Source organism: Balaenoptera musculus, chromosome 9 (assembly GCF_009873245.2).
Source record: "Balaenoptera musculus isolate JJ_BM4_2016_0621 chromosome 9, mBalMus1.pri.v3, whole genome shotgun sequence".
Taxonomy (NCBI): Eukaryota; Metazoa; Chordata; class Mammalia; order Artiodactyla; family Balaenopteridae; genus Balaenoptera; species Balaenoptera musculus.
In genome coordinates, this window is record NC_045793.1 from 45352702 (window position 1) to 45366827 (window position 14126).

Consider the following 14126-nt stretch of genomic DNA (forward strand, 5'->3'; position numbering starts at 1 on the left):
TAACCTCTAATTCTCCAAAAATTTGTTTTTTCTGTTCCAAAGACCTACTTATTCCAACAAGAATCACAAACAATACCTCCCCAACATTTCATCACTGTCACCACAGGATTCCATCAATAGCAGGTACATAAACTTTGTATCTGTCAGCCAGCCTTCTGTCACCAAAACCTGAATGGGTCAGGGCTTGACACTATCACCCTAACATAAACCAACCGTCCCCTCAAATCTCCTCAACCCATTCCTGAATTTACAATGCTACATCCTGCTACTCATGGAGATTTCCCCATCATCAGCCCACTCAGACCAAAAGGAAAATATACTGTTCTCTTCACTGCTTTTAGTTGCTTTATTCATTGTTGTAACTACTCATGTAAACATGAGTTCTAGTGCTTTAATAATTCTACTTTTTAAAGAAGTACAGTCTGGTAAAACCAGTTTATCCAAGAATTAAAACTGCTAGTTATGTTTACAAAACCATGAACTCTATCAGAATAGTGGTCAAAATTCAAGTAATAATTCCAACTTTTTATGACATCACTTTGGAAAATAATTATTCCCTATTAATTTGAGTGTTTTAAAAAGTTCCACTCTATCTATGAAAGAACCAAAAAGTTTTATATACATTGATTATACTATTTTGCCAAACATCATGCAAATCTGACAAATACAGTTTATATATTTACTTCCACAAAGCAAATAAGGAACAAGCAAAACTCTGGGACACACAATCTGTAAAAAGCAAACTACTATATAGAAGATGTCCATAAATTACCTCATGTCAATGAGTCTAATTGCAGGTGAATAAGAAGGAAGAAGAATTCTTTGCTAAGTGCTAAATTTTTTAAAATTTCAGGGAAAGAGTTGGAATGGATAAATATTTCAAAACCGTTTGAATTGTCATGGTACTACTTTAGCTCACTTAAAATGTTCTAAATGTTAAGTAGGTCAATAAACTAGAATAATGACCACTAGAAATTAACATGGTATCTATAGAAGAATTCATTCTCATGAATTACCCAAATAAAAATGAAAAAATAATCAAATGATAAACAGATGTTCATTTTAATTTAAAAGAAGGCGTTTTTCATTTAAAATACATCTGAAGGCCTCAAAGGTAGAAAAAATAGGAAACAAAGTGAAGGAATCAACATCTACATGCCTAGTTTGAGGATCTTCAACATAGATGGCTTTCATCTTGCCCATGTAAACCGACCTCTTTATCACAGCACTGCAGAGCACCTTTATAACAGAAGAGTCTACAAAGATTTAGTACATTCCCCTAAATAATCATGTTCAACCCAGCACACTGCTGAAAGGAGTTACTTTTTTTTTTTTTAAGAAATATATTGGCTGTTTAAAAAAATAAATTAATTAATTTATCTTTTTATTTTTGGCTGCGTTGGGTCTTCGTTGCTACGTGCGGGCTTTCTCTAGCTGTGGCAAGCGGGGGCTACTCTTCGTTGCGGTGTGCGGGCTTCTCATTGCGGTGGCTTCTCTTGTTGTGGAGCACGGGCTCTAGGAGCACGGGGTTCAGTAGTTGTGGCGTGCGGGTTGAGTAGTTGTGGCTCCCGGGCTCTAGGGTGCAGGCTCAGTAGTTGTGGCACACAGGCTTAGTTGCTCCATGGCATGTGGGATCTTCCTCGACCAGGGCTCGAACCCGTGTCCCCTGCACTGGCAGGCGGATTCTTAACCACTGCGCCACCAGGGAAATCCCAGGAATTACTTTTTTAAGCAAAGGTTTTACTTCGTCTCACTTGAATCTAAATATTACAAATTACAACCAAGTATGGGAATTTTCTCTATGAATAATCTCAGTGTGTGGAATGAACTGGTGATCAACATGACCTGCTGCATTTTGAGTACTTGGAAGAGCAGTCTAACAAAGCACCCTCAAACCACCTAAAACAATCCGAAGTCAGTTACAATTCAATGAGCCATGTACTTTTAATCCTTTACACCTGGAAGTAAAATCTTAACGGTGGAGAAGGTAGCTGATTAATCCAATCTGACGGAAATCTTACATAATTAGAAAGTCTGAAACACCTGATACACTACTGATTAACAAAGAACGGCAGTCTCTAGAACAGTCCTTCTGCCTAAGACTTAATGCATGTACTTTACAGAACATCAAATATATTTGGATTTTGAAGGGTTAAGAAAGCAGAGTTGGATACATGCACCACAATGTCCATTGCAGCACTATGTACAATAGCCAGGACATGGAAGCAACCTAAATGTCTATCAACAGAGGAATGGATAAAGAAGATGTGGCACATATATACAATGTAATATTACTCAGCCATAAAAAAGGACGAAATAATCCCACTTGCAGCAACATGGATGGACCTAGAGGTTGTCATACTGAGTGAAGTAAGTCAAATACCATATGATATCGCTTATATGTGGAATCTAAAAAAAATGGTACAAATGAACTTATTTACAAAACAGAAATAGAGTCACAGATGTAGAAAACAAACTTAGTTACCAGGGGGGAAAGCGTGGGGCAGGGGGGTGGGGCGTGGATAGATTGGGAGACTGGGATTGACATATACAAAATACTATATAAAAAATAGAGGACCTACTGTATAGCACAGGGAACTGTACTCAATACTCTGTAATGGCCTATATGGGAAAAGAATCTAAAAAAGAGTGGATATACGTAAATGTATAACTGATTCACTTTGCTGTACACCTGAAACTAACACAACATTGTAAATCAACTATACTCCAATAAAAATTTAAAAAAAAGAGTTGTAGGTCATCCAAAATCATTTGCAGAAGTGAAGAACATCCTTTAAGAACTAATATGACATATACTGGCATTTTTAGTACACTTTGATATTTGATAAAAACTAAGACAAAAAAGGGAGAAAGTAGGGCAACCAAAAATGAGAAATGTAGATGAACAAACTATTTTCCCATCTTTTCCTGTACTAGTATACATCAATTGAACATCCTATTCCAGCTGGATGAACTTCCATGAATTTATACAAATTACGTCTCCAGCAAAAGTTTGTTTTTCACTGCAATGACGTGTCAATTTTACCAATCAACTCAGTGTGAGAGCCTTTCATTCATTTGCTCTGTTGGCTGAGTGGAGTGGTTATGTTAGCAGCCCCCTGACACAACCTGACTACCACCACAGAGGGTTCCAAAGGTTTTTCAGATTATCAACTCACCAACCTTAACTCTCTTTAGAGTCCAGAAATCAGTGTCATCTCTCCAGCTAACCTCCATTAGAGGAGTAACAGAAACCGGATTACTAGTAAGCCAAAATGTTTCTCTGAGAAATAGTAATAGTTCTATTAAAATTATGTGTTTGGGGCTTCCCTGGTGGCGCAGTGGTTGAGAATCTGCCTGCCAATGCAGGGAACACGGGTTCGAGCCCTGGTCTAGGAAGATCCCACATGCCGCGGAGCAATTGGGCCCGTGAGCCACAACTACTGAGCCTGCGCGTCTGGAGACTGTGCTCCGCAAACAAGAGAGGCCGTGATAGTGAGAGGCCCGGGCACCGCGATGAAGAGTGGCCCCCGCTTGCCACAACTAGAGAAAGCCCTCGCACAGAAACGAGGACCCAACACAGCCATAAATAAATAAATAAATAAATAAAATTTAAAAAAAAATTGTAAGTGTTTGACTCTTGCAAAAGCTACAGAATACACACTAGTTCAATCTAAAAATCACCTACATTTTGACTCTGACAAATTCTAACAAATTCTTGTTTGATTTGCAAAACCAGGTTCTTAGCTCTTCATTTTCTGCTATGAGATGTAATTATAATTTTAAATATTTATTTATGTATGTATGTACGTATGTATTTATTTAGGCTGGGAATGGTCTGAGTTGCAGCACGTGGGATCTTGCCTTCCGACCAGGGATCGAACCTGGGCCCCCTGCACTGGGAGTGCGAAGTGAGGTAAGTATAATTTTCAAAAGCTGCTTTCAGCCAGCAATAAGAAAATAACCCTGGGACTTCCCTGGTGGTCCAGTGGTTAAGACTCCACGCTCCCAATGCAGGGGGCCCGGGTTCGATCCCTGGTCAGGGAACTAGATCCTACACATGGCATGCGCCACAACTAAGACCAGGCACAGCCAAATCATCTTTCATTGCATTGTGGCAGAACCCTCTGCATTCTCTTCAGTTCTATCAACAACCCAGGTGAGCAGACACTCAACAAGTGTATGTATTCAAAAATAATTGCCTTAGTCTCCCTGAAGCACCTTGTGGATTACAAAAATATATGTAAAAGGCATGTATTTTTTCCACTCTACTAAAAGCCTACAACCTAAAGTGCTACTAAAAGAGATGCAGTCACAAAGACCAGGGACACCTGGGCTTTAATGTTAGTGCTGACAAAGAGGCTCTCCTTAACCAAACTTTAGTTAGGCTCCTCTGAACTCTCTTCTCAATTAGGCCCTGACTTCTGGGCTTCTGGGTTCATCTCTGCATTGTCCAATTTTAGCAAGAATCCTGTTAGACCGGTTTAGCTAGAAACCCCTGTTACCCCTGAGGTACTAATTTTCCATCCACTGGTCCCCACTCTGCTTCCTGGCTATAAATTCTCACTTTTCCTTGTTATTTTCGGAATCGAGTCCAGCTCTATACCAAGGTCTCTTTTTCAATGTTGCAATTGCTTTTCTGAATAAAATCTGCTTTTACCACTAACTAGCTGTGTAAGTATGTTTAAGTCACTTAACCTTTCTGGGTTTCAGTTTACTCATCTGTAAATTTAAGGGAGGTAGAGTAGATGACCTCTAAGGATCCCTGCCAGGTCTAAAATTCTCATGACGAAATCTGGTAGAGGAAAATGAGGTACAGAAAAAATTAAGCAATTTGGACTTGCTGGAGGTCATAAAGCTGTGAAGCCAGGACATCATCCAGGTCTTCTGACTCCCACCCAGCACAATGTCCATTTTACAAAACCAGTCACCGGGAATTCCCTGGTGGTCCAGTGGTTAGGACTTTCACTGCCAGGGCCTGGGTTCAAACCCTGGTTGGGGAACTAAGATCCTGCAAGCCATGCAGCACAGTCAAAAAAAAAAAAAAAAAAAAAAAAAATCAATCTCAATGCTGAAACCAAAAGCCAGAACAAATCCAGAGAAAGGGCATACCCAGGGTGCTATTTCACCCCAGAGTTCTGCTTCATCTTACAATCTGTTGTTCAGTACTCTTTAATCCCTAAGCAGCACTACATTTTTTTTCCATAAGATAAATCATTTTTCCTTTTGGAAACATCAATTATACTACCTTTACCAATAAAATACGTAGAACACATAATAATTAATCTTGACTTTAGATGACAGCAACGATTAAAAGATTTTATTCTATTTCCTACCAATATTTCCTTCTGTTTTGTCACTAAAAGTTCCATTCAGTTTGGTTGTGAAGTGGGCCCCAGTTCTTACTTTACTGTAAAAGACTCCTAAATGCCACGGGGCTCAGCTGAATGAACACACATGGTGCCCAGGCAATTCTAACTCCAGCGTGACCTCAGATCATTTTACTTCCTCCAAGTTTCAGTTACTTCGCCCATATCCAAGGTAAGTTATAAAAGACAACATCAAAGATGTGAAGTTTTAAAGTATTAAAAATCTAATGATGATGAACACCGTGTTTACATGCCATGGTACAATTATCTCAAATATCTATTTTCGTACCTCTAAATATGGGGCCACATTTTTTTTAATTTATTTTTTAAAATTAATTTTTATTGGAGTATAATTGCTTTACAACGTTGTGTTAGTTTCTGCTGTGAGGGCCACATTTTAAAAACTTATATTCTACTGCTGCTGCTTTGAATTTTTTTAAATACCATACTGAATAATGCCACTTCCTCCTTGGTATCTTTCTATGCCATTTTTACCTGAGGGACAAGGAATATGATATATTTTAAAGTTAAACAGTCTTTAAAACACGTACAAACACAACTATCTTTTCACTCCATCACTTTTCTGTTATCATTCTCTAACGAACTTAAATTTTGCCAATAAAAGTCTTCTAAAATGTTACATTTTCTGTGAAATGCAAGAAACAAAATGTTACGTTACCTACTGGTAGCAATCCGTATTTTTAATACTTTAAGAATTTCAATTTGCCGTTCACTAGCACATTATGACATCACTGCCTTCCAGCGTTTGCTCTCATTAAATAATCCTGTTTCTATCTTTGTTCCCTTGCCTTCCATACATAGACTGCAAATGTTCTATTGTTCCCGTTCACCATTTCAGTGAAGAAGCTTAAAAATGACTTTACATTTGCACGTTTCTTTGCTCGGTAAATACACGTCCTCTCACTGCAATTGAGCTGGAGAGGTCGATCTCTCACCAAAAGGCAAGATCTGGACAAAACTAAACAGCAAAACCAAGGCCGAATGGGAAGGGGGGGGTGGGTGGTGGAGTCAGTACACCAGCCTAACAGGGGTTCTAGGGCTTCCACAGATAAACAAAGGAAGTTCATTTCCCCACGGCGCCGCGTGTGCTTCACTCGTGTGGAGTCCCAGAGCTCATTACCTCGAAAATGCAGCCCAAGTGCTGAATTTTTCTAAAGGATCCCATTATAGGTGGACACCCAGAAAGTCAGCGGAGGCAGAGCTGGATGGGGAAGACAGTGGGCCGACCTTCGATTCCTTCCTCCCACCCCACCAAAGAACCTAAATACCTACCAACCCCAGTATACCGACACATAGCTCCTCCCCTGCTCAAGATACAATTTTCAGCGGCAGGAGAAAAAAGGGAGCTTGGGGGGGTGGGCTTCAGGTGGGGTGAGTGCGAGAAGCCGGAGAGAGGAATCAAGTTCAGGGGCGAAGCCGAGGGCACTAGAGGGAGGTCTAAGCAGAGCAGAGCAGCTTGGGTGCCGGCAGCGCGCGAACGCCCGAACGGCCGGGGGCGGGCACAGGCCCCTTCCTCACCTGGCAGCCCTTCTTGTGATGAAAGCCGACCACCGCGATGTGCAGTACGGGCCCCCGGGGGGCGCTATCGCCGCCCCGCCCGTTCTTCTCCATGGGCGACCGCCGCAGACCCGCACGACGACGACTGAAACCGCCGAGGGCGGCAAGCCGAGCAACCCCGTGATCCCCAGGAGGACGGCGAGCAGTGGATTTCAGGTGTCAGCGAGAGCGCCGCATGAGCGCCGCGCAGGGAGCGGGGAGGAGGCCGAGGCTCCTGCAGCTCTGCACCGCCCCCTCGGGCCGCGGCCGAGCTTCCCTCATCCGCTTCCGCTGCTTCCGGGCTGTCACCTGATGCGGCGGCAGCCGCCGGTAAGGCGGGACTGGGCAGGATCGGGAGGCACCTGATGGGGCGGGGCCTGGCGGGGCCTGGAGAGGGGGCGGGGCGCCGTGATGGGGCGGGGCCTGGTGGGGTCGCCTGGCACACCTGTACCCTGGTCACACACTCTAGGTGAGATCTCATCCCGCTTCCTACTCCTCTGTCCTCGTTTCTTCCCCCTTAAAATCTCCGCCCCTTCCCCTCTCTTCCCTCAGCTTTCCTTTTTCTTTTTCTTCACTTTCGGAGTATCCAGTACTTTCACTTCCTTTCCTTCGCCTCTCTGGCCTACAGCCTCTCTGCTCTTTACTCTTAAATTTTGATAACACGGAGACATATTGGTGCGGCTGTATATCTGTGTATTCAACCTCTAAATTACCTGCTTACCCAGAGTTTCTCTTTTGCTTCGTTCTATGTTTTTTTCCTTATTTAAATATTATGTATAGGAGTTTGGAAGTGTTTTAAGGCCTGATGCAGAATGTCCTTGAAAGTGAATTTACAGGGAGACCTGTAAAATGATCCTTCTAGTCCTGCTATTTTATTTATTTATTTATTTATTTATTTATTTATTTATTTATTTATTTATTTATTAATTATTTTAGTCCTGATATTTAAAAAAAAAAATCATTCTATCTTTCTGGGTTTAGTACTCTGGTCAGCACAGAGTACTAAAATGCATGGGGTCTGTTGTCACCAGGATTTTTTATTTCCTTGCTGATTGTACTAGTTCAATTAAAAAAAAATTGAATCTCATTTTGTGTCAATTTAAAGTGAATAATGGAAATACTAATAGATTTAACAAGTCTTATCCAGGGCAGTTTGAGGATAGGTACCTGCTTCAAATAACATTCACAATTATTACAATAACGAGCTGTGAAGTTTATCATTACAAATTGCACATCCCTTAGTTTAGACAACCTTAGCAGCTGATTCCACTTCTGGCCTTGAAATTTAAGGACATTCATTCTAATCTAAGTATGGCTGAGAAAAACAGTATACTCTTCTTAGAATATACTTTCTATGATTCAGTTGAACTGTTTTAATGCTAAGAAAAATAATGTAGAAAAATTTCAAGATGTTGCTACTATTTCTTTTCTGTATTACAAAATTCTTGGCATTGGCTCAAAACTGTGTGTGAAACTATAATATTGCCTGTATACAGAATATGTTACTGTTTTCTTCCATCTGCTTACAGGGAAAATTGGAAGAGAAAGTAAACAAGCGGATTTCCAGAATTCTTTCCATCTCTAAATATACAGACTGGTCCATTTAACAATTTAGAAAAACAACTTTTACGGTAGTTTTTTTTTTAATATTTTAAAATTAATTAATTTATTTTTGGCTGCGTTGGGTCTTCGTTGCTGCGCGCGGGCTTTCTCTAGTTGCAGCAAGTGGGGCCTACTCTTCGTTGCAGTGCGCAGGCTTCTCATTGTGGTGGCTTCTCTTGTTGTGGAGCACAGGCTCTAGGAGCACAGGCTTCAGTAGTTGTGGCACATGGGCTCTAGAGCGCAGGCTCAGTAGTTGTGGCACACGGGCTTAGTTGCTCCGCGGCCTGTGGGATCTTCCTGGACCAGGGATCAAACCCATGTCCCCTGCATTGGCAGGCGGATTCTTAACCACTGGTCCACCAGGGAAGTCCTACAGTGGTTGTAGGACTTGTATAATGAGTTGTATTAATATAAAATAAATTCATTAACAACGTATTGTCTACAAGGACAAATATCTATTGAGGGGAAAATAGAAATTTCTCCTTTATTTTAAAAAGTATTGTAAGGAACAAGATTGGAAATAACAATTTGAGATAATGGAATACTTCCTGAACATTATTTTGTTTTGTTTTTATTTTTTTAAACTTTTAATTTTATATTGGAGTATAGCCAATGAACAATGTTGTGATAGTTTCAGGTGCACAGCCGAGTGACTCAGCCATACATATACATGTATCCATTCTCCCCCAGACTCCTCTCCCATCCAGGCTGCCACATAACATTGAGCAGAGTTCCCTGTGCTATCCTTTTTAAATATAGTTGTGTGTACATGTCAGTCAACTCCCTAACTATCCCTTCCCTCCCCCCTCGCCCCCCTGCAACCATAAATTCATTCTCTAATCTCTAAGTCTGTGAGTCCGTTTCTGTTCTGAACATTATTTTGAAAGAAAACTTTTTTTTTTAAAATTATTATTTATTTATTTATCTTGGCTGTGTTGGGTCTTCGTTTCTGTGCGAGGGCTTTCTCTAGTTGCGGCAAGCGGGGACCACTCTTCATTGCTGTGCGCGGGCCTCTCACTATCGTGGCCTCTCTTGTTGCGGAGCACAGGCTTCAGATGCGCAGGCTCAGTAGTTGTGGCTCACGGGCCCAGTCGCTCTGCGGCATGTGGGATCTTCCCAGACCAGGGCTCGAACCCGTGTCCCCTCCATTAGCAGGCAGATTCTCAACCACTGCACCACCAGGGAAGCCCGAAAGGAAACTTTTGCTTGTATTTTTATGATGACATTTATCTCCAGGGAAATAATTAGAAATGCTTTTCTGAACATAACAATACATTGAAGAGCTTCTTTTAATTATATATATTTTATGGTGAATTATAAATTCTATTTTATATCTGCTCTGTAAGTAAGAGCTAATGGGAGAAAAACCCTGGAGACATAGAGCTGTGACATGTTTTCAAATTCATTAAAAATGAACTCTCCATCTGGAATTGCGTATTTCTTTTTGTCTCTTGCCTCAGGAAAGTACTCAATAAAATAAAACCACTCTCTTCCTGCAATCCCCATTAACTCTACTCTGTAAACAAATTGTATCTCCTTTTTCAGAGTATAAAGAGACTTTCTTTATTCGTCATCAATAGTATTGAATATTGCTTATGTTAATTTGGTTTCTGTAATGGAATACAAAGTATTGACTTTCTTAAAGCATATTTTTCTGAATTTTAAACTCTATCAAGTAGCAACAATGCCTTGAATTTGGTCCCTACTCATATTATGGTATGGTGAAAATGAAACAAGAATAGAGATAGGAAAACAAACAGGAAAAGAAAAGGGCTTCACAACAAATTTGGCATTACTTTGTCTTTAGAATCATGTGAAGATTAAGGAGGTTTTTGATGGATATGAATGAAATAGAATGAGAATCAACTTAAAGAACATTAGACCATACAGTACGCTTGGAACTGTGGTAGGAACAGTACATACACACACACACACACACACACACACACTCACACACGAAAGAAAGAAAGAAAGAAAGAAAGAAAGAAGGAAAGAAGGAAAGAAAGAAAGAAAGAAGAAAGAAAGAAAGAAAAAAGAAAGGAAGGAAGGAAGGAAGAAAGAGAAAGAAAAGAAAAAAGAAAAGAAAGAAAGAGAGAGAAAGAAAGAAAGAAAGAAAGAAGGAAAGGAAGAAAGAAAGAAAGAAGGAAAGGAAGGGGAGGGGAAGGGAGGGGAGGGGAGGGAAGGGAAGGGAAGGGAAGGGAAGGAAAAAATTGTAAGCAGAGAGGGTAGGGGGTGCCTGGAGGAAAAGAACCAGATATAGCTTTTTGATATAAGAGAAGCCATTTTAGGCTTAAGGGATTCTGTGATCTAAGCCTGGCCACAATGCTTGCCCTTGAACAGGTGTCAGTAATAATGATCTTAATGGAACAAAAGATGTTATCAGACAAGAGAAGTAACAATAGCAAAGATAATAAATCTGTCATAAAGACTGCCAGTTCTGTTTCAATGATAAAGATTAGCCTGAAGCACTTTCTTGAGCTGTTTTGCTCAACCATAACCTGAGGTTTGATGTTGACCTTTTGTGACCCTCCTGCCTTCAACCAACAAAAACTTTGACTCTGTCAACCTTTGCCCCAATTCTGTGCTGAATTTTCTGCTCAAGCCCCCTCATGAATATGCATGTAACCTTAGCTTAAAACTTCCCCAATTTTCCTGCTCAGGGAGACACTGTTTTGGGAAAGATCCCTCGTGCTCTCCTTACTTGCTGCAAGTAAGAAATCCTGCCTTCTCTGGATCTTTGGTTTGGTTGTGTCTTTCAGCTGGACACCCACCAAGAGGCAAACCCAGTTTTCCAGTAACAAAATTGCTGCCTTAAAATGGCTTATGTCTTTAAAAGTAAGATAAATGTGAAACTAGCTAGCTAGCAATGCTAGCTTTTGTAACACAAACCATCATATTAAATATTAGGAAACAAAGATAAATAAGTAATAATAGCTCATATTTAATGAGTCCTCTGCTAGCTACTTTTCATGGATTATCTCATTTAATCTTCACAACAGTCCTGTAAGTAGACACTATTATTCTGTTCTTTCCAATGGGTAACATGGGACTTGCAAAGTTTGAATAGGTCAAATAACTAGAAGGAATTGTGGTGGTGATGAGGTTTGAATTAAAGTAATTTAACTTCAGAACTAATGGATTTAATCATTATGCTGCTTCCCAAAATTCTTGACTTTGAGGAACCCACAGTCTTTTGCAGGAATGGGGTGGGGTGGGATGTGTGTTACCCCCTGGGTAGATAATTATGAGAGAATGTTACAAACACAAGTTTGTGTGCCCAATGCACAGTGAGGCCAAACAGACCAAAACGTTGGAGTTTGGAGCAGAGAAAGATTTATTGTAGGGCCAAGTAAGGAGAATGGGTGGCTCATGCCCCCCCAAACCCCAAACTCCCTGATGGTTTTGGGGAAGGAGATTTTATAGGCAAAATTTGGGGTGAGGACTGCAGGGTGTGTGACTTTCTGCTGACTGATTGGTAGTGAGGTAACAGGGTGGTGCTCTAGGAATCTTACGCTCAACCTGAAGTTACTATCCTCCACCTGGGTGGGGGCCTTAGTTCCTGCAGAATTCAAAGATATTGTTATGTATGTTCCTTGAGCAAGAACCAGGATCCTGCCCCAAGGCTACACCATTGTTTCTTTCTTTCTTTTTTTTTTTAAATATATTTATTTATTTATTTTTGGCTGCATCAGGTCTTAGTTGTGGCACGCAGGCCCTTCGTTGCAGTATGCAGGCTTCTCTCTAGTTGTGGTGCTCAGGCTCCAAAGCGCGCAGGCTCAGTAGTTGTGGCTCACGGGCCCAGCTGCCCTGTGGCATGTGGGATCTTAGTTCCCCGACCAGGGATCGAACCAGTGTCTCCCGCACTGCAAGACGGATTCTCAACCACTGGACCACCGGGGAAGTCCCTGCACCATTGTTTCTTGATTGCTCCCCCCTTACTTCTGCATCCCCTCCCTTCCCTAATTAGAAACTGTTTGAATCTGCCCTTTGGAACTCAGGGAAGGTCAAGGAAGCTGAATGAAGCCTATTTTACTGGATTATTATTTTTTCTTTTAAACTGGATTGTTTTCTTGAATGGTCATTAGTTTACAACAGTCTCCCAAACTCCCTTAAAATTCTCTTTCTCTCTTTAATCCCCTAGTGGGATTTATAAACTAACTATTTAATTATCCTACTCTATCTCTATTAAAAGAATAAAGATTAGGAGTAAGTGTATTTGTAAGTTTCCTGATACATACTAGGTACTCAATATTTATGAAATGCAAAAAAGCCAGGATTGGCTTAGTATTTAGAAGGAGGCTGAATCCTAGGGGGCTTTGAACTCAAGGGCCCATCTGTAAGGGCTTCTGAACCTCCTCACTGATGTTTGCCTTAAATCATACCTACTTCTCTAGGATCCCTGAAGCTAAAAGAGGACTTTTTGCTTTATGTATTAAATTTCATATGCCTTCCACATAATGTTTGTTAATTGTCTTTCTCCCCTATTTATCCTCTGGCTCCTATAAGGACAGAAGACGTTGTAGTTCTGTTCTTTACACTGTTTTATGCTCAGCAAAATGCCAGACAGTGTGCAACTAAAGTATTTGTTCAATGAATGAATGCTGGGTGCTTTACAACCATTTGTTGTATGAATGAAGGATGTTCTTTCTGGCCTCTCCTGCTTAGGCTCTTTAGTTTTAAGTTCCTCAGATACAAACATAAAATAGACTAAGGCAGAAAATTTGTTTGCTTTCTCTTTTCAAAAAAGAAGTGTAAAAGCATCAAGGTTTCCTAAATGTGATGTCATTAACATAGAGTGACATCTGGTGGTTGCCTGTTGGACAATGTGTTTGTGGAAGAAATAGTGAATACAAAAAGTCTAGAGTAGACTCCTAGATATAACAGGATTTAAGAACGATAGTAGAAAATAGGAAACATATTTAAAATCTCCCCCTCGCCCAGAAAAGTTTTTTAAAGATGCTAGTTGTGGGTTTTATTTATTTACTTATTTATTTTGGGGCACACCATGCGGCAGGCGGGATCTTAATTCCCTGACCAGGGATCGAACCGATACCCCTGCCATGGAAGCACAGAGTCCTAACCACTGGACCACCAGGGAAGTCCCTTGCTGTGGGTTTTCAATCCGCCGAACTTTTAAAAGAAGCGGTAGATTCCTTAAAAGAAACAAAAACAAGAACAACAACAAAAAAAATTTACGAAAATTACAACACAACGAATCGGTGGCGGGAAAATCAAATTTATTTATACTGGTCTGAAGAAAGATCCTGGGTTGAAATGAGATACAACTTGGGGAAGATAAAAAGACTCAAAGGTTTCCGTTTGGCAAAGTCTTCCGGGTTAGAGGACTAATTTATTTACAAGGCGGGATAGCTTTAAAGACTCTTGGAAATTTGGAGAGGAAAATGAGTGTCCGTCGAGACCGCAGAACGTTCAGTGAACGGAAATATTTCCCAGGATCTCCCTGCCGGGGAAGGAGTGACTGGGAGCGATCCCCATGGACCAGCCCGATCGCACTCTCGGCCTCAGATTGGTCGAGCCTGTCCGGGCTGCCGGAAAAAGCGGAAGCGCGCTCTTTAAATCTCGCCTTCCCAACTTCGA

The 14126-nt window shown here is 40.9% G+C and overlaps 1 protein-coding gene across 1 annotated transcript in view; it reads right to left on the reverse strand.

The window, feature by feature from the left end:
* AVL9 (AVL9 cell migration associated) overlaps positions 1 to 7221 on the reverse strand; it is a 62386-nt gene extending 55165 nt beyond the window's left edge. Inside the window, exon 1 of the mRNA XM_036863680.1 lies at positions 6909 to 7221. Within this exon, the coding sequence (XP_036719575.1) occupies positions 6909 to 7001 (93 nt within the window). The 5' untranslated portion in view covers positions 7002 to 7221. The remainder of the gene's footprint in view (positions 1 to 6908) is intronic.
* Positions 7222 to 14126: the final 6905 nt, after the last annotated feature.